Source organism: Phalacrocorax aristotelis, chromosome 1 (assembly GCF_949628215.1).
Source record: "Phalacrocorax aristotelis chromosome 1, bGulAri2.1, whole genome shotgun sequence".
Lineage (NCBI taxonomy): Eukaryota > Metazoa > Chordata > Aves > Suliformes > Phalacrocoracidae > Phalacrocorax > Phalacrocorax aristotelis.
In genome coordinates this window covers 118,060,600-118,085,542 of record NC_134276.1, presented here as the reverse complement: position 1 = coordinate 118,085,542, position 24,943 = coordinate 118,060,600, and the positions used below count along the sequence as shown (strand labels likewise).

Genomic DNA, 24,943 nt, shown 5'->3' with positions numbered 1-24,943 from the left:
TCCTAAAAAGTAGTCTGAGGCTGCAGTTGTTCATGATGACTTTGCCAGACCTGGCACTTTAATTTCTAGTATATACCTGAAGTAGTTGCAACTTTTTCAATAAATGAAAGAAGGAGACGGTCCAACATAGTAGGAAAAACAGTTTTACTACATAATTTGTTCTGTCACTTATTGTCCTGTAAATGATGCAGAGAGGTGAGCCACGTTATGTTCATTCTAAAATTGAGTTTCACTATTCATTGTGATTGAATCATGTACCAAAGCATGGTGTCCTCTAAAGAGCCTGTTTGATGAGGTTCACCTGACTGAATGAATCTGGCTGCATGCTTGGCCTGGCCTTAAGTGTTTTTTGATTGTTGTAAGTCTGTGTTTTCTCAGTGTGTCCTTCAGCATACCCTGGTTGGTAGCTTATAAGTGCTACGGGGGCAAGTATTTAGTGTAATAATTCCTGCGATGGTGTCTTCATATGTTTGTGAATCTGTGTTGGCTCCTGTATTTGCCTGATAGCCTTTTCTCTGTTTGTAAGACTTACTTATTTTCAACTTATTATAACATTGCTGAATGTTTCAGAAACACTGAAATTTAATTGAGTTCATGCTTTTTGTTAAAAGTTAATGGAATAAAGCGAATGGATTGTTTTCTCTTTTCCCAAGCAGTGACTGAACTGTGTGTTTAAAATTGCTAAGTGGTTAAAAAGTTGGAGATCTGAAACCCAAATTCAAATAATCTCAAACTGTGCAAGTAATCTGGTCAAGCAACTATGGCTGAAAGCATAAAGTGATGTCACACGGCTGTATAAGACAGAACATGACAGTTGTCATGGGGGATTTATTTTATAGCTATAGTGATTAGTCATACAGTGGATGTATCCAAAACTACAAATCCTTTGTGCTGGAAAGGTGGTCTTGCCCAGTCTTTTCCTCTCCATATTATTGCCTTGTCACTGGGAAGTGATGAGGAAGAAGAACTTGAAGTGAAAGACCAGTCATGGTAATGGTTGAGTAGTCATTTGTGAAGCTGTTTGAAGATCAGTGCTGAATCCCCAACCCTTCTCTTTCCCACCCAGGCATCTTTGCACTCTGTCATCCTTGGAGAGGAAAGGGTGGTGCTCAGGGGCAGCAGGTTTTTCCTCCCTTCAGTGGAAATTGCTGAAGGCCTTATCAGATTGTCAGACTTCCCACTAGGCACTTCAATGCCAAAATATCCCATAAAGATCTGCACAAGGGACATAAGTCCCTTCACTGCTTTATAGAACACTGTCTTTCACGCTGCAACTCTTTTCCAAAATGTTTTATGTTGTGAAGTGTCACTGAGCTGCGACAGCCTGTCTTCTCATTCCTGTGCTGCCCCTTAGGATTTCATAGAGTCATCAGTGGCACTTTTTGAGTCTGATGATGAAGATGGGAAAGCATTAGACATCGTCAATGAAGAAATCCCTGATTTGGAGCAGGCTGGATTTGGCCCAGAGACGAGGTCGATCCTTGTGAGAAGTGGAGTGTAAGTCTACTGAAATATATGGATGGAAGTATTAAATATTTTTGCGCACAGTTGGGTTTTGGTACATTTTTGATAGGTGGTAAACATTTGGGGAGAACAATGTTTCTTTCAGTTTCCTTGGTAAATGGGGGGCGGGAATTCCTAGATTCAGCTGAGAGAGGTTCAAAAACTTGTCAATTAAGTGTCTTTCCTCTGGACTTCTAAGCAAGGCATCATCTCATGCTGAATGTATATTTAATAGAAAGGCAGAGACCCAATGTTGTCTGTTGGAAGTAGTGTTTGCAAAGTAAAAGCAGAAAATCAAGTGTGTGACAATTATGCGCCTCTCATTGGGTTTAATGTTACACTGTCTGTCAGATGGACTTATCAAGAGAGCTCCAAAGAAAATTATTCTATTTAACTTGTTAGTGTTTTCATCAAACTACACAGAAAAATGTTTCCAGTTTAGTTTTTGTGTCATTCTCCAGGTGGGTTGCGTATCAGCAGAAATATTTCTGTGGAGAACAATATGTATTGGAGAAAGGAAAATATAAATGTTTCTTTGACTGGGGAGGATCTAGTAAAATCATCATGTCAATTCGACCTATCAAGTTGGTGAGTTACCAGAACTTGTTAAGGGGAAAACTTGAAAGAAGTGACACCTTTGGAGTTCAGAACATACAATAATGTTATAATGTGAGCTGTGCTGTTTAAGCAATTTGTCTGTTGACTTGGAAACAATTTAAAGACCTTTGTGAACGTCATGAACAGACTCATTATGTCAGAGAATGAAATGGATGCTCTGGATCTTTCTATCTGTTGAGGAAACTGTCAGGGAAACTTCATAAGACCTTTACTTTGGCAGATGGCATTCATGGAAAGAATAACCTGGCCTTGAAAGATTCATTTGCCTTAATTAGACATTATAAATTACTACATTTTGATAATGGATATAAAAATACTTGAATTCATCAGGCCCATATTGTTGTTGTTATAATAGAGGTCTGATTATTTTTTTCCTTTTGTGCTAAAATATTTGTAATACATACAGTGAATAAAGACAGGAAATATTTTTAATCCATTATTAAATCCAGGGTAATGCAACTTGCCCAAATAGATTAACACCAGAACTGTCAAAACCCTAATGCAAAACAAAGATAATCCTCAGTAATAAGTACATAATAAATGATACTACTGCACTGAAAACAGGAAAAGAACATTTAACCTTATCTTGGAGAGTACATGTTGAAAAAGGTGTCTCGGTCTTCTGTTTATGATGCTGTCTTTTTTTCAAGAAATGGACTCAAAAATAAATGCAGACACATTTACATGGTCTCTAATCCACATTATGTGAACTAATTAATGCTGATGCAAGTTCTCTGTGTGAAAGGCACTGAGCAGTCAGGCAGGTAGTCGTGAGCTTACAGGCAGCTGATGGCAGAGGCTGGGGAAGAGATTTGTGCCAAGAGCCTGGGAAGTGTGTTTTTCACTGCTCTTGAGTTCATAATTAACAAATTTCAGGAACTTGACATGTCTTCTAGGAAATGAATTGCAATTAATTTTATTTATATGCTTGTGTATATATTTTATATTGCAGGAACCGCTTGGAACAAATGAGCCTCCCCATTTGGTATGTTGATGTTATATAACAGTTTCTAGTACTAAACTACATTCAGTAGTTAAATACAGGTAATCTTGAATGTCTTGCTTTGTTGCTTCACAAGGTATCTCAGTATTATCATCTCCACACAGCAGACAACTGATGGAGGAAACTGGTAGATGTGTAAAGGTTAAGTTTGCTAATGTTGTGCTCTTTGCTTTATTCCAGATCATACGCTTTAGTATTCATTCTGTCCTCAAAAACGCAAGCAGTTCTGTAGGTTTTGAGTCACTCAGGGTCTCTATAGCTGCTTGTTTTCCTCCTCTTTCCTTCCTGTTTCTGGAAACTTACTATCACATGCATTCATCCTTCTCTTTGTGGCATATTTTCTTTCCATTATTTTGCATGGTATCTGGTTTGTCACTATCTTGTTCATGTATAAAGTGAAGAAGGATAAACTGCAGAAAATTGAACAGCACTCTTCAAACCTGCAGATGCATCAATAGGGGGAGTTGGGTTTTAGTCTTGTATGCTGGTAGCTCTGCTTTTCGTAGTCTCCCAAGCATGTATAGCTGCTCCCGAAGGAGCAGGCACCACTTGCTCCGTTATTCCCTTTTCCTTGCAGTAACATATGACCTTAACTGAACACATCCTGATTATAATAAATATGATAAATCTCTTCTACAATACATTCTGACAATTTCCCTGAAAGTTGTGTCTAACGTGGTGACAACTTTGAAGGAGAAAGCAGTCCCTGTAATTCACTTTTAGTCTCAAAAATGAGTTAGTTCAGGGTTTTACATTTTTGGTACTTATCTTACAAGGTTATGTTCCATTAATGTACCTTTGTGATACCTTTCTAAAAACAAAAAAAAACCCACACACAAAAAAAAAAACCCACAACAAAAAACCACCTGCTCTAAGTGCCTGTGCTCATCACCAAGCATGGTCTGTGTCTCCCACAATGTTCTGTCCCAACAGGGCTCTCCTCCCTTCCTTCATTAGTCATTTGATTTCTCTCTTTCTGTCCTGGAGTGTGCAGCTAGCATGGGTGATGATCTGGGTGGTTACATTGCACTCTCTCTATGACATGCTTTTAATTAAGTGAATTTGGAAAACTTCATTTCAAGAAACATGACTTTTTTTCAGACAGAAGACACTTTAGGGCTCAATGATTTTGTTTCAGAAAACTTAAATGTTTTATCATCTGGACACAATTTTGCTCTTTCTTGTTTGGATGGGTATAATAGCCATATAAGCGCGTGGGAAATGCATACATTGCGTTACTTAGCAGGTTGACCACACCCTTATTTCTCTCCAAGTATTTTAGTTCTACAGTTTTATGATTAACCCAGGACTACAGGAAATGTTTCCTGTCTGAAGACATAATTGGTGTATTATTTTAGTCTTAAACACTGATTTCCTGCCAGACCTATTCACATGGCAGTTTGTGGCCAAATCCAGAGACTTGCAAGTACGTTCACAGTGAGGCCTTGGTAAATGATACCAGATTAAAATAACCTCCTTAGAGGAAACGAGTGGGATCTAAACAGTTGAAGATGGTTTTCTGTGCATCTTCTGTCTTTTCAGGATCTCCCAAAAACTATTCTTTGAGTGCTTTAATCCAGTTTTGCAGACCTTTAAGATCAATTCAAACCTTTGAAGCATCAATCAATTATGCTTTACAGTCATCGTATTTCCAGTAATATGTAAAAATACTTTGTTCGTGTGTATGTGCACAGTCACGTTTAAGTACTGACGTGTACTAGATTGTGTTTTGCCTTTTGTGTTCTCTAACAGCAGTCTTAATACTGTTGGGGGGGGACCACAAACAAACAAACAAACAAAAAAAAAACCCACACAAATAAAAAAACACACACAAAAAAAACCCACCACCTATCCTGATTTATCACAGTCCTCGTTGTCATAGGATTCTGCCCTAAAGCTAGGGAAAGAACAGTATCACTCGTATTGCTACAGTTCTTTTAGGAGGGGAAATATTTTGAGTTAAGTTTTTATGGGAAAACATTTAGTCACCTAGGATAAGTAAAGGATGGCCTTTTGGATAAATATTAAGAATTTCCCATTCAGAGTAAAATAAGTTTCCATGGATGCAACAGTCTCTTAGTTTGGAACCTCAAGGCATGGTACCTATGAGCTGGCAAAACCTTAAGCATCCTACTGTTTGACCCTTGTGTAAGCCATATACTGGTTATTTTGAATGATTATACATTCTGCCACCTTTAATAAGCATATGTCTGAGCTAAGGGATGTGTTTTCACTGTTTACAAGAGTGTGTCTTTTTTGTACTTGTGGTTTTAGTTGCTCATCAGAAATTGAAAAGCAGCTACACTTTCTTAAATCTATCAGTAACTCCTCTGACCTTTTCCTCCTGCCAGGCTCCCTAATAAACAAAGCACGTATAAGAATGCCTGAAATCACCAACTCTAAAAAGTCATTCATTTTATTTATTAAAAATGAAACTTGGTTATGCCCAGCGAGAACAAAGCCTCTTTCAATAGCAGCTGACCTGTACAGACAATTTAGGAAGCAGAGATGATTGCTGGGATAACTTGTATTTGTATTTTAACATGCTGTTCATTGACTCCTTAGGAAGTGAAACCTCGTATAGTAATGTCAAACCCTGACAAAGTAGAGATAGCAGCAGTTTGAGACTGATTGCAGATATGCAGTGTTTTCACTGAGGAATCAGTACTTCACCCCAACTTTTGTCAAATTAAGACCATAATTTGTTACTAGGCATATTCTGTATAAAAATGAGTTATAGATCTCTTTTCAAAGCATTGCATAGCATCTGGCCTATGAAGGAAGGACTGTGTATATATATATTTCTTTATAAAAAGCTTTGAGATAAGTGGGCGGAAAATACTATATAATTACAGCTTAAATAGATGCTTTGAGGCATAGCAGTGCAATTATATGTACAGAAAAATCAGTTACACTTTATTCATTATATTGTAGCTGATTTGTGCTCTCCAGTTTGCAGTTACAGCATGCGAGGCCAGGTTAATTCTTTCTTGTTCTTTCTAAGAGGAAACATTCATTTCTTTTAAAAACATAGACTGAGCTTTTCCATAAAATCACTTGCTGATACTTGTGTTTGGCCTTCTTGCTCTATACTGGCAGAAGCATCTGATTTCTTTTCTTTGGCAGGAAGCTAGGCCAATTTGGGGCATGAAGGGGGAAGTAGCTCCTGCAACAGCCATCGTGTTTTTCTTCCATTACAGAATATGAGCTGTTCTCTTGATACAGTTAAACTTTTCATTCTTTTCCAGCCTCTCTTTCAGGCTTTAAAGTAAAATTCACCTCAGTTACACCGTGGCAGCCCAAGGGTACAGAATTCTAGGTGACCTTGCTATAGATTATAGGCTATATCATACTACTTTTTTTTTCCTTTTTATTTTTTTTTTCTTTTACCGCAACACTTTCAACATTATTGCTTTTTCAGGGTGAATTGATCACATCTTACTGGTGGGGTATGGTTCAGTGAGGCTTGGAGTTCTTCACCATGACATGTAAAAACAGCTTAGCTGAACTTCAAAAGTTCATGGTGCACCTACCAGGCTGTGCCCAGTTCCCCCAAAAATTCTCCTGCTAGTTCTTAAGTGAGAAACTACTTGTGATCACTGTGGTCACAGAGGATTTCAAGATACTTAGTCAAGAGTAGCCTGTGTCTTTTGACCAATGCCTTCCCGTCCTGTTTTGAGCACTGGATTGCTGAGCTGTAGCAACAGTTAGCTGCAGTTCAGGGGTACTTGGATGGAAGATAACATCCTTCAGTGCTAGCCTTCTCTTTCTCTGGGGCCTCTCCTGCTGCAGTTGAGCTTATGCATGGTACCACTGCCTTAGCATCACTGGGAAGCATCCTGTACCAGGCCTAGAGACAATAAAACACTTGATCTCTCTAAAAATAAAGCAGCTGTAGAAATGTAAAAGATTCCTTAAATGATAATTCATTCTATTTATGATATCATTATGAATTGAATGGATACTTCTCTAAGAGCACAGCTATCTCTGTTTACATTAATGATAATGCATTCATTTTCCTTCTAGTCATTAGTTTTGTTTTGTTTTGTTCTTGTAGCTCAAAGCTTTCAGTAATACACATTTCCAAGGAGCATGTGTAGATTTCACAGCAGAAGTTTCTGATTTTACATCATTCATACCATGTTCTTTTAAGGTTCTTCGGGGATGGTAAGTCTGTTGTTTTACATGCCACCATTTTAAGTAATATGGAATTTTTTTAAAATGCTACTAGATTTCAGACAGCTGAAAGTGTATAACACATGACCATCATATTCCATCGTGTCTTACTCCTTTTGTCTTGCAATGCATCTCAGTAACTGTTGCTCTGTCATTGGTTTAAGTAGTAGGCATTTTGCTTTCCCTGTGGGGGGTTTGCACAGTTACTGTGATTCTTCTGTTAATTTCAGTTAGAATTTATTCCAGATTTTGAAATCTTGGTATGGTAGAAGTGTCTGCATTGTACTCGCGTCGTTTGACTCTGGAACTGAAATTTCTGTACCACGTGATTTGATTTTGCTGCTTTGGTTGCTTTGTCTTATAGCCTTTCAAATCACCTTACTTTTAAGCTTAAGAACAACAAAGAAATTCTTTATTTTCAATTTCCTTGGCAAATATTAAATCCTGAAAAAAACCTTATTGTTAATAAGCAGCTAGAGCAGCTAATCTTTTTTGTTATATTATTCTTGTAGTTGGCTCCTGTATTACCAAGGGGAAATCACTGATAATCACTGTGTGCTGGAAGAAGGCCTCTACGTTGACCTCAGTTCCTGTGGCTGCCTGACTGCTAAAATCAAATCCCTCAAGCCTATTCAATATGTAAGGACTTTATTTGGGGGTGGGGGTGTGTGTGTGTGTGGAGTGAGTTTTGGGTTTTGGAACTCTTTTCCTAGTCAGATGTATGAAGCGAGTGCTTGCGCTAAACCTCCCACTCTGGGATAAGAGTGAAGTTTGTTTTCTTGGCTTAGGGGATTTTTTTGGTTAGGAATAAGCCAGGCCACGTGCACGCATGCACATGGTCACTTGTAGGCGCACGCTCTTGGGTTTTCTGGGCTCAGGGTTGCTCTCTTTTGCACGAGTTGCATTGGTTGGCATTTTTCTGACTGGTCTTTTTACTACAGCTCAGCAAGCTTAGTATGCAGCAAGACATTTTGTCACACTGTCTAAGCATACAGGACTTCTTTTATTAGGCCTACAGCCAAGGTTCAGTCTTAAAGCAAAGTACATACAGAAGATATGAAAATTGAAATTACAAGATAGCATATACTTGCCATAATGCTGTTTAATTTACTATTTTACAGAAACACAAAAAAGTTTTTCACTGCCTAATGGCATTTCAAATCATGGGTTGATGAAGTGGTATAATATACCATGCATGTGGCCTGTGAGCTGTGTATGACACATCAGTCCAAAGCTCATGTGGCCATCCTCTCTCTTGGTGACAGGGCAAGTACTTATTACACATGAGTATAGTCTTGATGTGACTTTCAGGTCATGTTGGTTGTGGTACCCAGTCACACAACTTGCAGTTAAGTGACCTATTGTAGCCGTAAGGTGAGATATGAGGTCCTTTGTGACCAGGAGATTGGACAGGAATGCATTGTGCTATCCAGTACAAGATAGATACAGCCTTTTGTACATCCTGCTGTAATCCTGCACACAGGACATATGCCTCTGGAGCCTTGCTGTCCTGTCTGTGACTTTGTCCCATATCTTGGTGTGCCCCTATGTAAGAGCATCAGAGATAAGCTGGCCATAACTCTGTTGGTAAAAGAGAGGTGAGTGGCTGTTCTCCCCATGCCTCTCTAGCACTGACCAACTTCTCCAAAACTCTTCCTCCTTCGCTGATGACAGAACACAAACTCGGTCTATTACTTAAATCAGTTTTCTTCAAGTATTAAGTCCTTTTTTCCATTTGTGAACAGATTTTTTTAAAAAAAGCACCCAAAAAAGAAAAAAAACCAAACAAAAAAAAACCAACAGCAACCAAAAAACCCAACAAAGAAACACCACCAAAAGCCATGGGCATGGTGGGAAGCATGTGTACAACTCTAGTTTGAGAGCTGCCCCCTTCAGTAGGTTACATAGATACAGTGACTTCAGTGGAGCAGCTTCCCACCTGCTGAAAGCCTGGTTTCCAGACTGAAGACCTCCATTTCACATTAGGCTTTTAGATTCTGCTCTGCTAAATCAGAGTAAAGTTTTGACGTGAAATGGTAGGTCTCATCCAAATGCCACAGCCTGTAATCTCACAGGGAAGTAACTATGCAGTTTGGCATAGTAGGAAGCTACTGGCAGCCTTTGATTACCGAAGGCCAGGCCCTGGGAGAAGTGTGTTTGGCAAGCTGTGTGTGGGAAGCTTACATATCTTCCTGTGCTTTGTAAGTGGCTTGCACTTCTTAGTTCAGTTCCTCTCTTGTAAATAGGAGCCCTTGCATTTCACAAAATCGAGGCACTAAACAGCATAAAATGCTATTGAACCACACCTGTTTTACAAATAGAAATGCCCTCATCGGCCCCTAACACATTGTGTATGCTAATCGCACAGGACAGTGCTCAGGGGCATTGTGTAGTACAGACGTGATGTTAAGCACACAGCAGTAAGCTTGGTCAGTGGTCAGAAACAGCCGTAGTTAATTCTGTGCATTGTCCGCAATGCGCTGTTCTTGGAGCGGAGCCCTTTTTATTACAAGGTATTTCTGTTAGCTCATTCAAGAGAGCAGCAAGCGTATTCCCAAGTGGAATTGTTGTATAGCTTTATTGAATTCAGTTGCGGCATTGGGAACCCCTTCCATTATTTAGCTTTAAATACCAGCCCGATTTCAGACCTAAGGTGTGTGTCTCGATAGCTGAGGTGTAAAAGGGAGAGTGTTTAACCCCAACAACAAGCCCTGAGTGTGCATTGTCTCCTGCTGTCCTTTAAGTGAGAAGTATTTGCTGCAAGGGTAGCTGCTGGAAGAACTCTCACGCTGTGGGAAGCCATGTATTTCTTCAGTGTGTGAGGTTTCTGCATCCCAGATGTTGACTAGAAGTAGAGGCCCATGTGTAATACTGGCAGAGAAGGGGGAAAAGTACGCTTTTAGCATTACAAAGGACTTGTAAGGCTAGCTCATTACCAGCCTTTGAAAACAGTCCAAGTCTGTTGACTGGTGTAGGTGTGGTCCAGCAATATATTTTAGAAGTAGGTTGTTTCAGCCAGTCCTTTGGAACAGAACAAGTCTGCTAGAGGAGATGGGGACACAGGATCTGAGTATTCCCTTTCTAATTTGCAAGATCATAATGATAATTAACTATATGTAACCTTGATATTGTACAGCTGAGTGAAGACCCAACTGTGGGCCTTTATCTGCAGGATGTATGTAAGAATATAGATTCTTTGTGTGGGGATAACTCCAAAGTAGCTGGAAAACGTACCAGTCGGTACAGGCCACTGACACCTGTGGGGCGTGCAGCTTGGCTGGGCATCAACACCAATTTCTGCATCTGACCCTGAATCAAGATGCCCTTTGTGTTCCTACCCCTTCTAGTAACTAACAGGAACATCTAGCAATGCTTTTGCTAATGTGTGTGGCAATACCTTCAGTGTAACTTTTTGAGTGTTCACTTAAAATCTCTAACAGTCTTGAGGGTTTTTTGGATGATGTCAGCCGCCACAATATTTCTGGGCTTTCCATTTTGGAAGGAGAATCTGGGGATTAAAGTTACACATTTGTAGTGCTCCTTCATGGCATGGGTGTGCTTTTGTGACTTGATGGAACACTGTAAGGTGGCAGTGGGATTTTTGTGGCTGAGGGGGGTAACACCGATGCCTTTATCTATATGAAACAGCTAAGAACTTCTGTAAAGCCTTGACTGATTTCTTTGAAAATGCATCAACCAACTGAAGATCAGGAGAGGATTTGAGGGAATAGTTTGTTTTCTGGAAAATGCAGCTTTGATGCAAACAAAATATCTGCAAACAAAATATAGCAAACATTCTAAATGAAAAAATGAGGATTTTTTTTCTTAGGAAAGTAAACTTGAGTTTGTAGTTTGAAAATTGCCAGAAGTATAATTTGCTTGTTTAAGAGCTTAATTACATAACAAAATGAAAAACCTCTTTCTAAATCACTGAGTTGGCCCAATTAAAATAGAAAAAAAACAAAACTTTCAGAGCAACGCAAAATGAATTTGGATAAGAAAACTGGCTCAGACTAGCAACGGTCTTCACTGTGATGACAGTATTTTAGGTTGACTAGCTTTCGTTGTAACCTTCAGCTCTCAGAGGGATGTTTTCACAGCTTTGCTGCTGATAAGCGAAGTACGGAATGCTACCCCACCCCCACCGCGCACACGCTCCCCCATTTCTCAAAACATTCAAATGAACATGGTTCCACTTTGGTTATTTCCCCATTTATTAAGCACTGGTGTCATAGAGGAACTAAGCACACCTTTGTAACCAGTTTCATCTGCTGTTTGTTCAGGAAGTAGCAAAGCAAAGTTAGGCAGGTTTGTAAGGAGAGTGCAAAAGGTGTTCCCTTATTCCCAGGATCCTCTTTCCCATCTTGCCTTATTCTCTGAGGTGTATAATACTCAAACTAAATCTTTAGGAAGCCCTACCTGCATTTTTTATCCCTGCTGTTACACTTCACTCAAATTCAGACTGGAAGGTTTTGTCCTTCTGGGAGCGTTTAGGAAAAGCTATAGGTTAATGAGAGGATACAAAGGAGGAACAAAGCATATCTGTACCTTGAAAATGAGAAAATAATGTCCTTTGTTTTCAGTATCCTGGGAAGAAAAATAATGTTGCAATACCCAAATATTAATCTAGATTGCATATTGAATCACAATGTGTTTTATGGCCCCTTCCCTTCTGAAAAGGGGAATGCTTCCAAAAGACCAATGTACTATTTTATAAGTGGGGAAAATATGCTAAAAAGTATATTTTACAGGAACATATTTCTTTCAGTGAACAGGTAGTTACACAGTTTGGAAGCCCACTTAAGATTAGAGGGGTACACATCTATTTAGTAGTGGTAGGAACACTGGAACTAATGTAACTTCCCTCTCATCATCATCTTCCATCTGAAAATCCCAAAGCACTCTTTGAGAAAAGCTGGTCGATGAAATTTGCTGGTAGTGCTATTAATAACCCTTCTGCAGGTAGGTGAAAGCATAGCATGGTTTAAGGGTTGGTGCATTTGCTGGAGAGCTGCAGGTTTCCATGCCTCCTTCAGCAAGGACTGGCCTTTTGCATTGACATGAATTCACGAAAAGGAAAGCACGGGCCACTTGCCTGTGGCGGCAAGAGAGTGGGTGAAGTCAGCTGGGCCATTTATAACACCATGGTTGCTTACTGGGTTATTTGTCCAGTGTTTGTTGCTTGAAGAGGTTAATCTTTTGGGATAGGGATGCTTAGAAGGTTATAGTACAATGGGGAGTTCAGCTCAATGCTGCCTTTTCTCAAGGATGTTGTTTTGTGAAACTCCCTGTGATATTCGGTGTGACTTATGGAGACCAGAGTATCCAGGATTGTTGCAGTGAGCAATTAGTTTTCCTTCTAAAATGTTAACTTCAGCCCTAAAGTTAAACCAGTCTCATAGTTTCTAAAAACAAAAATGAGATCTGGGTTGCAGGTTGTGCAATGCCTTTTCTTTTGGGTTTTTTTTTTTTAGGCATTCCTTACTCTTGTTCTGATCAATCATGATAGTTCCTGTATTTCTATATTGATTATCTTGTCTAAGTTAAATACAGGTGTTAACTAATCTCCCCAGTATTGCTGTGAGGTGAATAATGAAATCGGATACAAAAATTAATCAGTGTTTCCCAGGGCTGGGCAATGAGTCATTTTGTGTAGCTGGGACCGGACCATGGGTGTTACTGTTGTCCCGCACCGTGTTCCTCTCCCTCAGCCAGGCATCCTTCCCACACTGAAGGGAGTAGCCAGGCGAGCGCAGCTTCAGAAAGGGCAGTTGTAAATGATGAGTTAGCCAAGACGGAAGAGTAAAGATTTTTCCAAGGATGTTGTAATACAGCTGTGGAGTCTCTTCCAGTTAAGGCTCTAGCAAATGCTGTTTGCATAGCAACAGGTCAGCAGGGACACCAAGTGGGGAAATGTACCAACCCTTGCCATGACTGGGTTACAGTCATGCTTTAGTCCGGCCTCGTGGATTTCTTTCTTTGGCTTTATTAGGCTTTCCCATCACAATCTGCAAAATCAAGGTTTGCAAAAAAAGGTGTAAGGAAAACTATATTCTGGGATGAGCCCTTCTCGAATGGGCTTTATTATAATAACTTTCACAAAATTCATAACGAAAAATGATCCATGTGTTATCCATAGCTAAAACTACACTTGTTTTTATTATAAGTACATGTGCAAATTCACTTGTGCACTTGGTTTTCAGTTGTAGCACCTTTTGGTTAGCTTCTTTGTGTCTGTACACTATTGCTTTTCAGTGAGTCAAGCACCTAAGCCTTGCACTGCAAACAAAAGCCGTTTGAAAGGCAGCTCATTTTGCACTGATCTGTATGTAATAGTAAACACTTCAGGCTTGCATTGCATTTTTTTTTCCTGAACTAGTAAAGTACAAAATTCTGTTCTGAATTGTGAAAAATTTGTGGTGAGCAGCTCCTCTCCATTAAAAAAGCGGAAGTCGTTGAGGAGAAACTGAGCTGAGTTGAACGGTGCAAGAGATTGTTAGTGTGGTGATTTCCATGGCTTACCTTTCAGCCTCTGCAATCACTGTGGGGAGGGAAAGAAGCTGTGTCATTTTCATGGCATCATATGCTGTATTAGCCATAGACTACCACACCTGTTAAGTAAAGAATATCACTTTATTTAACAGTTCACAAGGCTGCTTGTATCTTGAAATGCTATGTAAATATAGCCTTCCTTAATCACTGGCCTCTTGAATATGTTACGTCTCGTCAAGTTTCTCCCCGGACACTGGCATTAAAAAACAGGACAAGCAAAACCTCTTGAAACCTTATTTGTGCTTATTAGTTCCTTAATGCAAAAAGATCAGGTTAAATAATTTAGTGCTTTGTCATTCTTGCAGTTGGCAAGCTTTCCCCAAAGGATTGCATTTCAAGGTATTTTCCTTGAAATAACTACAAAAGGAAGTGAAGGTAGTCCTGACCTAGACATGGAAATGACTTGTCGACTGTGGGTAAATGTAGGTGTCTTCAGCTCACCTTTCAAAATCGGGGACTGGTGTCCACCTAAAGGAATGCCACGATCCGGGGCAGCCCCTCCTTGTATTCTCTGCCTGGTTGCCTTTCCTCTGGCTCTGACAGCCCCGTTCCTCCCTGGGCTGTCAGGATTGGGCCTTGCTGAAGAAAGCTGATCCTGTCGATCGCAGGCTTACCTATTGGTGATGACTCTTCAGCCTGAAAATGGGTGAGAGTGCACCTCAGCGTTCTGCAAGGAAGGGTGGGAGCAAGAGGCCTCGGTAGTAAGTGTAACAGCATAGCCTCAAAACCTTGTTTTTTACTGTTGGTAGTTTCCATGGAGCTATGAAAACAAAATCAGAGAAAAAAAGCCAGGCCAAGTCACTGCTGCCAGCTGTTGGTGTAAAACGGTATATATAAAGTGAGTAATCAGCTCATTGCTCTATATATGGTTATGGAAATATGAGAGCTTCAGTGCTTGAGACAGCAGCATGTTTTCTTTTTCTGTGCTTCACGTCTGTGCCGAGATCAGTGGAGTCCTTCTGAGGTCTCGCTGGAAAGGTGGTATCAGTCCTTGTGATCGGTCATGTGTGTGTGTCGTAGATGCGATGTCTGCTGCGTACCAACAGGCTGGGACTCTGAGCGACTGGACAGGGCTTTCTCAGGCCCATAGAGTTCAAACAGTCTCAACCACATGAGGGCTAGAGACATTTTAATTGGCTTCACCAATTTGCTGTTCTGATTCTTGGTGTATAAATGGATATGCTGGATCAGACGACTTGTCCGTCTAATACATCATCCGTGTCTCTTTACCTATTGAATATTGCAACAGCAGGATAAATTTTAGGCTTTGGTAACCATGTCTGACAACAAGGATACCAAGTGGTGTTTCCCATGCTTACTAATGCCCTTGTGAAAATTTTCCCTGTTGAACAACTTCTGGATGTGGCTTCTGGTCTGCACTCGGGTCAATGCCAGTGCCAAAGGAGCAGGCTCTTGCAAACCAGAGTGTGGTGGTGCTGCCTTGGTGAGCAGAGCAACCTCAGAAGTAGCTCCCTGCGCTAGGTCTGCTGGTCTAGATTCTAAAGTAAGCCTGTAGACACACACTGTAAAGTAGACCCACCTCAGCCAGCAGAAGGCAGGTGGGAATAACTGCCATTCCAAAATAAAAGCATTACAGGTTTTAATCTCTTTCTGTTTTTGTAACATTAGTTTTTCAGGAGTGCAGTGGGCTTTAAAAAAATCTCTCTGGGTGGATGATCCCAGGCTCTTCTTTAAACGTCTCAGCAAACTCCCTGTCCATGCAGTGTTAGATGACTTACATTGTCCCTGCACTGGTTGGCAGAGGAAAGCAGTCCCTCTGAGGCGGGATTTGAAAAACCAGCTATGTACCAAGTGCACTGAGTCAGTACCAGTAAATTTGTAAGTCCTGAATCACTGCTGAGCTCTTCAGAGACACTTCACTACAATACATGTGCCTCTTCAAACATGAAAGTTAAGGTCTCTTAATTACTCAGTGCCTGTGTCAACTTTAATTCAAGATTTTGTTTTATTCATTCCACCTGAGGCCATGTCTTCGCTGCAGAAGAAATCCTACCTTTTGCCTGGGCCGGCTATCTCCGGGTAACATCTCATAAGAAGAAGGTGACTTCCCTGGAGAGGCTGCTAACTGAAGTGGTTATTCAGACCTGTTCCTTCTTTCTTTATCAGCTGCATCAAGATATAAATTACAAGTGCTTATGATTTTGGTTACGATACTTCCCTCATGGTTTTAGGTTAAAAATACTGGAAAAATTGTACAAGTGTTTCTTGTACTAAGGCACAGACTTTGTGTATTTAAATCTGTTCCCTCTGTGCTTTTCTGCTGATCTTACAGCTGTACCCCATTTTTGTGCAAACTGATCTTTTATTTGCTTTCATGGGCAATCTCTCAGCTGTAGAAAAGGACATTAAGCAAAAAATGTTTCAATTCTACATGAGATTGAAGTGCTTACTAATTACACTGTTTCTTCAAGATTGTCAGAAGGAAAACAGGAATGTGTGTTAAAAACATTGAGAACTTTTTAGTTGTGATGTTTTTAACTTTTTCCAATTCATAGCTCCCTAAGATTTTTCCAGTGAACCACTGCTAACTGAAGTCTGTGGACAATCGACTTGTGATTTGTCTCACTATTTTAGATGCAATCTGCAGATCTCCCTGAAAACTACTGCCATAACCTGTGCCATCAATAAATAAATAAACTGGATTGATGAAAAGGAATCAAGGCCCTGATGATACAAATCAGATCAAAAAGAGATTTTTCAAATGCAGACAGAGGTCTCTCTGCATCTTGAAGCGACTCACTGTGTCTGGCCTGTGTCAGTGGGGCCCTATATTCTGATGACAAAGCCACTGATAAATCCAGTATGTTTCAGCTCTGTGTGCTTTGTTGGTGGATGTACTTTTTTTTTTTCCTTGCTGTTACATTTGCTGAGGGAGCATGATCTAACCCAAAAGCATGTGGGAATTAAACTGAAGTGGGCAAATGGTGTGCATCATGCCTACCAACTGAAGTTAGACTATTCCTAGCAAAGCTTTGCTTTTCTTTTTTTCTCCTTCCCCCTGCCCAGGTTTTTGCTGAGCCCTCCATCAGCCTGTTCGCTCTGGAATGCTGCAAGGGGAGGGAGCTGCACTTCAGTGAACCCATCAATTCTGTTTTGAATGAGGACCTTCATTTTTACACTCAGTCTGTATGGGTGAGAAGCGGATTGTAAGTATTGAAGAAATATATTCTTGTCAGTTTTGCATTACAGGAGCTAATACTGAGCATGCATTTTCTCCTAATTTCTGCCTTTTTTCGTAGGATGTGTTTTATGTTCTCACTTTCATTTTGAGACAATACAAAATCCTAAAATGCGGTTGAATGCTAGACCTGGTTTTTGTATCAAGACCCAAAATGAACAAAAACTGTGGGCAGAGGGTGTATTTCCCCCTGTAAGAATTGTCTTTTTATCCCTATACAATAACGAACAATAGAGCCTGTTGTTCAAACCAGGAACCAAAAGTACGTAAGTTTTGATTGCTGACTTACAAAGACAGGTAGAGTAAACTCAGGCTGCCTTTATTAACTGGCTGTAAAATACCAGCTATAAACTGATTTAACTTAAACCATGGCAGTGGTTCAGTGAAGCTTGATGTGCTGATCGGCTGCCAAAGAGGCAGCAACTTCTGAGAGAAGCTCGGAGCAGATCTGACAGCTGGAACAGTAATTTGCTTCTGTTCTTAGTTTAACACCACTCTGTGAGCGTGAATACACACCCAGGGTCTTCTGTGAAAGCCATTTTACATCTGCAGAAGTGACCTTCTAACCTCCTCTGCCTCTCCCCCTTCCACCTTTTGGAGAAACTCCCAAGTATTCTGTCTTGGCCAGGTTTTCAGCCTCCACACCCACAGCAGCAACAAATAACTGGTAGAGTCTAATCCTGTGACTGAGACCAACTGGAAACTGCCGTTGTTCTAACATGACACGTGTTTCCTGTGTTTATTTTTAACCTTTTCCTCACCTTTTCACATAGACAAGATTAATTTTCTTGAGAGATCTTATGGAATGACACAAAACCACACAGAATTTGAAGCCACTGGGCAAGGAATTAGTGCAGACCGACCACGGCGTAGGTATATCTCCATTGTGATTCTTACGATGAATTTTTCAAATGCATCTAGTCTGTTACCACCCAGAAGTCAAAACCCTTCTATGGATATCTGTGGTAACACTGCTGAGCACTCCTCTGATTCTTTGAGGTTGGTCCAAAGGCTAAGCCTAACCTAGCCAATGCTCTAGAGCACCATGGACTCTTTTCTTTCAGTAATTTCATGCAAGCGTTTTCTTGAAAGGCTGGTTAAGGATTGAATCTCCCTTTGCATAAGAGCAGTCAGTGGTGACTGACTTTAGCTGTGGGCCCACAGTGAACATAAGCTTCCCACAGAGCTTTGCCAATCCACTATAAATGCTAGTCCCTAACATCTGTGCCACTTATATCCTGAGCCCTTGCTGAAAATACACAGAGGGTGCAGTCATCTGCTGCTGTTGCCTTGGTGCCCCAGGAGAGAGTGGCAAGTAGCTGCCTTTTGAGGTGTGAGAACAACATACATACATTCCCTGTGATCTGTGCTAGTTTGGAGGAGGAAATGCCTTCTTTGGGAGGAACACCTGACTTATTTCTGGTGGGAGCATGTAAATCTTCATACCTCTGTGGAGGTGTTACAGTCTAAAGTCTCTCTTGTTGGGGAACGTCTCTTGATGAGCTTTCTCTGCCCTCTCATCAGGGGTGTGGAACTGGCAATTAAATCACTTTGCCCATGCAGTTGGCTGTAAAGGAAGGGTGATGGCTTTGGGACCACACAGTAGAAAAGCACGGGAGAGTGATCACAGCAGTCCAGCCCCTCCTCCACCTTTGTGTTCTTTTCTGAGTATCCCAGCCAGGTGAGCTGCTTCCCTGACGCTGGGAAGGGTCAGGGCAGAATGGCTGAGCTTTCTCTGAGCTCTGTGTGATGCTCCCTAGGAAACAGACCTCTACAGCCTGCCCCTGTCCCACACTGCAGATAGGTAGCCTAAAGGTTGAGGGTGGCAGGTGACCGTGGGAAGTCTGTGGGATGTCCTAGAGGGTTTGTTTGCCTTATCTGTGATCAAGAGTTCAGGAAGGCGGATTTAGAGGTTTTTTTGGCTCCTTGCCCCAAAGCCTACTGTCAGCTTTAGACAAATGACAAAGATTTGTGTAAATGGCATCTTGCCGTCAGGCTTAGGTACAAGGATCCTTCCTGAGCCAGCTGACCACCTCAGTCAGAAATGGCAGGAGCCTGGACTATGGCTTGGTAAAGAGTGCTGGGGGCTGAGGTACTCCCAGGTGTGGGAGAGATGGCACAGCGGAGGCTGCTGGTCTGCGTGAGAGCCGAGATGGGTTTTGCTTCTGTCACTGAATGCCAGAAGCCCAACCTGGCTTCAGATGGTTATTATGGTAACAGTCCTTCCCCTCTCGGTTTCCTGTAAATGTCTGCTTTGGCAACAGAAACTGCATTTCCAATGAAACTGATGCTCCAAGAATAACGTTAACAGTGAATTCTCAGTGACTTCACAGAAAGTATCACAAGAAAAAGTCAGGAATGTGTTAGAGGGAGAAAGACCACACAGTGGTGGTCGAGCTGCTCTGAATACCCGTTAGTCAGGAGGTACGGGGCTTAATTTGAAGAAACAGGATACAGGCTCATTACAGGGCAGTTCACAGTTGCACACTTTAGCCTCGGTGGAGTCCTGAGCAAGGCCTGTCAGTTTCTCCAAATTATGCACAATGGGGAAAAGTAAATTACAGGTGCTGTGAGCGCTGTTTGTGGATGTTTTCTCATTTAGAGTGCAGCCATCCCTCCTGCTCTTGGCAGCTGACCTGTAAAACAGGTAACTGAGGAAACCAGTTTTTGCCTTGTGCTGAGATGGGTGAATGAGTCAAGTGTTTGCACAACAGTGTCCTATTTGATATAAACAAAACCGATCTGTGATCCTGAGGCTGCCTTTGTAAGCAGCAACACGGTATCTACTGAGCAGATGCATAGATAACAAGGGACCTGCATGTGCTGGTGCTTAAACTCTGTGTTAATAGAGTATTCGGCCATCTCCATGGCTCAGATGTGTTCGCTACAGGAAAGTCTGTTATCACAATGTGTAGGTTTTGGAGTAAATATTGTGTATGTGTTTTCAGACAAGTGGAATAGCTACAGAAAGCTTTAACTGTAACAGAAGAAAACATTGGACAAGATCCTCTCATAATTATGTACAACCAGGCAAAGCTGCGAGTACTACTGTCTGGTGCGTGGCTTCCTAGTTTCCTAACACGTGCCTGCTGAAGCCTGCGTTATTCCCATCTGGGTTCATGCAGGAGTTCTCACATTTGTGGGAAAAATTTGCGCAGGGGGTGGAGTTTACAAGTTTCAGGCAGACAAACAGAAAACAGGTCTTAATTTAGACAGAAAACTGTTAAACCACTGAAAGGGATGGCATTTTGTGGCATAGCAATACAGGCTTGATAGCAGTACTACTCTGCAGAGGTTTGGGAGCTTTTGTGAGCACAAGCCTGTAGTTTAGTTCTGCTATGGTTGACACATAGTCTTCCTCGTCCTGTGTTCTGTACCCAGGTGGATTGCATACGAAGGATGTAATTTTTTAGGAAAGCAGATTCTGCTGGAGCCCAGTGAGATTTCAAACTGGAATGAACACAGTGGCTGGAAAGCGATTGGCTCCCTTCGTCCTGTGAAGCAGGTACTGTAACAATGTGTGAGGTCAAGTTTGTTTTTTCCACAGGGGTTAGTGCACAAGTATCAGCTCTAGCGCTAAGGATAATGGTGTGCATTGTACTCCTTAAATTAGGCCAAATGATGGCAGCCAGAAGGACCCACTGGAAGATTACTGAAGCGGAAAATTCCTTCAGTGGCAGTTACTGAGATCTATATTATGCTCCTAAAGGGAAATAATGCCTAGTTTCTTGGAGCCAAGTTTTGTTTTTCAGAATGGCTCATTAGCATGTTCTGTAGCTGCCCTATTTTTACATTTTTGCCATAAAACAATAAAAATGAGAAAACCAATTCTGCCTTGGCTTGTTTCACAATTAACATAAATGGAAGCAAGAACAAGTTTTGTTGTACTGTAGCCAGGATTTCCAAAAGAAGCAAAGTTCATGCAGTCCCATCATGTTTCCCCTCTCTGCCTCACCCCAAGTAATGCCAATTTCAATCTCGTTCAAAGGTTCAGGTCTCAAAAACCACAAAGTTCTTAGGAGCTTTGTGAAAGGTAGGTAGAGAAGAGCAAGGCTGAGATGAATGCTCCTCATTCAAGGAAAAGCAGGTACAATTCTGCACCTCTGCCTTTCCAAGATGCATCAGGTAATTGGTGACACCCATAGGCTCCAAGCCAGTGACAGGACATGTTGCTGAGTGCCCGGCCACGCAGCTGTGGGAGGGCAGCACCCCAGCAGACAGAAGGACAGGGGAGAGCAGCAGGGAATGTGAGACGTAACTCCACTGGAAAAGAGTTTTCATTAGCTCTGCTTCTCACAGAACAACTTGTTTTCACTTAGTGACAAACGCTGCTTTATTTTTAAACACTAGATTCAACTGGGGAACTGGGAAACTGGGAAAATGCTGCAGTGAACAATAATAACCATCGTTAGCATTAGTTACAGATTATCTGTGCCCCCCCACATGATTTGTTAGTCTAAGAAGTTGACAGGTCCCTGGAATTCTTCGGAAGTGGTAACGACCAAGGGATCCCATTTTGATTCTGGTTTTGCAAATAATAATGAAAATAATTTGTATTTATCTTAAAAACAGAATTCCTTCTTCAGCCAACAATCTGAAGAGCTTTTGTCTTTGGTAGCATCCTTTTTTACACTGCAATAGCAAGTACCATCGTAAGGCCTACTTCAGCTACTTTGCTGGGACTTTTGGCACTTGGGATTTGTGTGATTATTTTTGTTTTGTTTTAAATCCTGCAGGCTGAGGGCTTCCTTGAGTTTGTGCAGTCAGCCACCTGTGCTTGATACTTCTTTGGGCGTATGGTCATATTTTTTGAGACTGGAGTAATAATTCAAACCTGCACCACACCATATTTCTTCCTTCCTCCTCCACTACAAATTACAGAAACAGTAAAGTCTGCCAGTGTAAGAGGTAGTGCAAGAAAAAGAGAAATATTTGAAACTCGTGCAAAATGAGACACACAAATATCGCTCTGTGACTTCATAATACAATCCCTTTCTTTTAAAGAATAACTATAGACTAAACAAATACACATTAGTTTATGGATGCTTTGGTGGGAGAGAGCTTTATTGTCTGTACCTTAGTGTTTGTTGAAAAAAAGGAGACTCAAAGCTCCCAGAAAACAAACTATGCTTGAGCTGGGGTTCCAGCAGAGCTGCCCTTGAAGAGCAGGCGCTTATAATTTGCACTGGAGTCAGTGAATAACAGGGCAAAAGCTTGAACCCTGTAGTAGCCCTACAAAATCATCATCTTTTTTGAGTAAACAGGGATGCCAAGCCAGCACCCTGTTTTCCATGTATGTTCAAAACCAATGGTGTAACTTCTCTGCTATCAGGTCCAGTTAACCAGGGTTGAAGTTGCTGGATGTGTGACTCAGTAGGTTTTACGTCCTGAGAATAAAAATCTTGCAAAGTACAGCCCATTTACTGGCCTTGGAATGAGTGACGTATGCTGAACTAGAGATACTTGATTATCACAAGAATTAGTTCTATAGATATAAATATCTTTAAAAAAAAACTTATCTGCCGTTGCTGCTTAGAACTGTCTGTACGGGGAAAAGCACTGATGCTTTACGTATGTATTTGTTTCCAACGAAAAAGTTATTGAGCAGCCCTCCTCTGAAACTGGAACAGGAACATATACTTTAGAAAACTGATAGAAGGTGGAGGGGGTGGCATTCTCACATCGACTTTCTTAACTTCTGTGTTCTAAGTGTCTCCCTTCACACGATTTCAGCCAGCAGTGTACCTCAGAGTGAAGAACCGAGCCCAAGGTAAATATCTGACAGTTGCGGGAAGCCTCGCAGATATAAGAGCAACGTCAGTGTGCGCGTCCCCTTACAATGGCAAGAATACCCAGATCTGGCACTACTGTCGTGGACTCTTCAAATCCAAGGTGAGTTTCCAGATGCTGGAAGGGTGGTATCACCTGCTCCCCTTTCACCTTCACTTCTTGCTTTTACTGTCGGCTGGCATTAACACCAGGATAGCTTTTGGCCTCTCCCATGCACCTTAAACCAAAACTCTTAGAACAGACATCCTCCTCCTCTGCATAGACAGTTTTGATCTGTCTGCTTTGGCAAGGTGGACTACTTTTCACAGCTCTCTGATGTTCCTGGAAGTAGAAACCTGGTTTTGTCTAAAGTTGCAACTTTATTACCTCTAAAGAGTTAAGAATTTCTCTGAAAAGTAATATGCGAAGACAGTAAGTGATTTTGTATTAATGCTGCCCTTGATAGTCTGTTATTAGTATAAAAAGCTGATGATTTAACATAAGAAACACCTGAAGTCACAAAGCACCATCTTTGATGAAGCAACTGGTCAGCTACTGAATAATCTGTTCCTAGCTTGCTCGTCAAGCTTGTTACCAACTCTAACGCAATTATTGCAATATGCTCAGTGCCTGAAATGGAAACAAGTCAGACACAAAACAGGGACTTTGTGGCCTGGATGTAACTTCTTTTCTTGTTCCTTAGGCTAACAATGCCTGTCTGGACGTCATTGGTGGCAGAGACGTGCCCGGGGCCAAAGTCGCACTCTGGGCAGAACATGGGAAGGACAGGCAAAAGTGGAGACTCAATGAGGATGGAACCATTAGTTCGTACCTCAGCGACCAGCTGGTGCTTGATATCAAAGGTATTTAAAAAAAAAACAAAACACACTAAACCTCACATGGTCTAAGTGCATTTTTGATGGAGGTTCATTGCCATATTCCAGTGCTTTTTGTACTTACGGTTAAATAAGGAATCCTGTCTTTCCTGTTAGGTTTATGTCCAGTTGCTTGACAGTGGGACAAGAACAACAGGGCAGGGGGAAGCCTTACTCATTTGATCCCAGAGGTTTATTTTGATCAGATCAACTGTTCTACTTGAGGGACTTCCGTAGTGCTGACGGCAGGAAATGCAAGTTACAGCAGTCCTTCTAATTATCCCTCATGGTGGCACTGCCTCGCTGGAGAACGCCTGTTCCTCTCACATGACTTGTTCAAGCCATGCTGCTGGCGCTAGGGTTATATCCTTCGGGAAGGGCAGTGGGGCAGTGACTGCAGGGCCCAGTGGGGAGGCTGGGGGCTCTGTGGTGCCATCTCCTCTGATGAAAGGTCTGAGTAAATGAATGGATGGCCTAACACCCCTGCAGGGCTTCCAGAGCAGGGTGAGGGCCCATCCCACAGGTGAAGTCATCAACCTTTTCAATGAATGTCCTACTGGCCCATACACATCTGACCTCTGCCGCTCAAACTTACTGATAATGCATTCTCAGCCCCACAATGTGGAACTAATAGAGCATTCCTGGCTTCCAGAACTAAGGAGTTTAACCACCATTAATAAGTCATAACTAGTTAAAAGCCATTAAATGCAGCTGGTAATACTCATGGCAACTCAGAGCATGAGAAAGCTGTGCTGCCCAGGTTACTGCAAAATATAATGCTGAAGGCTGGGGTGGCGACATACCACTTGATAGCTGTTTAGAACACTTATTTCTTTTAGCGGCTTTTTATTTATGGTCTAATGATAAAAAAGGCACTGTCATTTCTATGCTACATGTATTCAAAAGAAAGTAATTTTATTTTAAAGGCTTCCTAAGGTGGTGGTTGAAATGGATGTGCTACACCAAATAATCTCACGTGAATCTTGTGTATTTCTACTATGGTGCTATGTGCCTCAAAAATCCGGGCACGTGGCAGCTCAGGATCTGCCAGAAGCAAAATCTCTTTAGAGGTGCTGTTTCTATGCACAAAGGTACATGGGAGGAATCTGGTTTGTGGTATAGTCTGTTTCCTAACTAACAGAGCTCTGTGGGGCCTGATAAGCTGGCAAGCGACTGTTTGAAGGAGACAAAGACACACAGGCGGTGGGGTGGACATCAGCCCCCGACCTCGTGGAACTTCATTTTTCA

General features: G+C 41.5%; 1 protein-coding gene across 3 annotated transcripts in view; it reads left to right on the top strand.

Annotated features, from left to right (window-relative positions):
* Window positions 1-24,943, top strand: part of CRYBG3 (crystallin beta-gamma domain containing 3) — a 94,745-nt gene that overhangs the window by 67,710 nt on the left and 2,092 nt on the right. The window contains exons 13-22 of one of the 3 annotated variants that reach the window (XR_012662258.1): window positions 1,355-1,497; window positions 1,965-2,091; window positions 3,074-3,106; window positions 7,182-7,291; window positions 7,813-7,939; window positions 14,602-14,690; window positions 16,880-17,019; window positions 20,433-20,556; window positions 22,785-22,943; window positions 23,524-23,683. Coding sequence is in view for 2 of the 3 variants with exons in the window: in XM_075103247.1 (XP_074959348.1) it covers window positions 1,355-1,497; window positions 1,965-2,091; window positions 3,074-3,106; window positions 7,182-7,291; window positions 7,813-7,939; window positions 16,880-17,019; window positions 20,433-20,556; window positions 22,785-22,943; window positions 23,524-23,683 (1,123 nt within the window). In the remaining variant the exon portion in view is untranslated. Of the gene's footprint in view, window positions 1-1,354; window positions 1,498-1,964; window positions 2,092-3,073; window positions 3,107-7,181; window positions 7,292-7,812; window positions 7,940-14,601; window positions 14,691-16,879; window positions 17,020-17,824; window positions 17,919-20,432; window positions 20,557-22,784; window positions 22,944-23,523; window positions 23,684-24,943 lie in introns of those variants that run through there. The other 2 variants (XM_075103247.1, XM_075103254.1) reach the window with 2 other exon arrangements.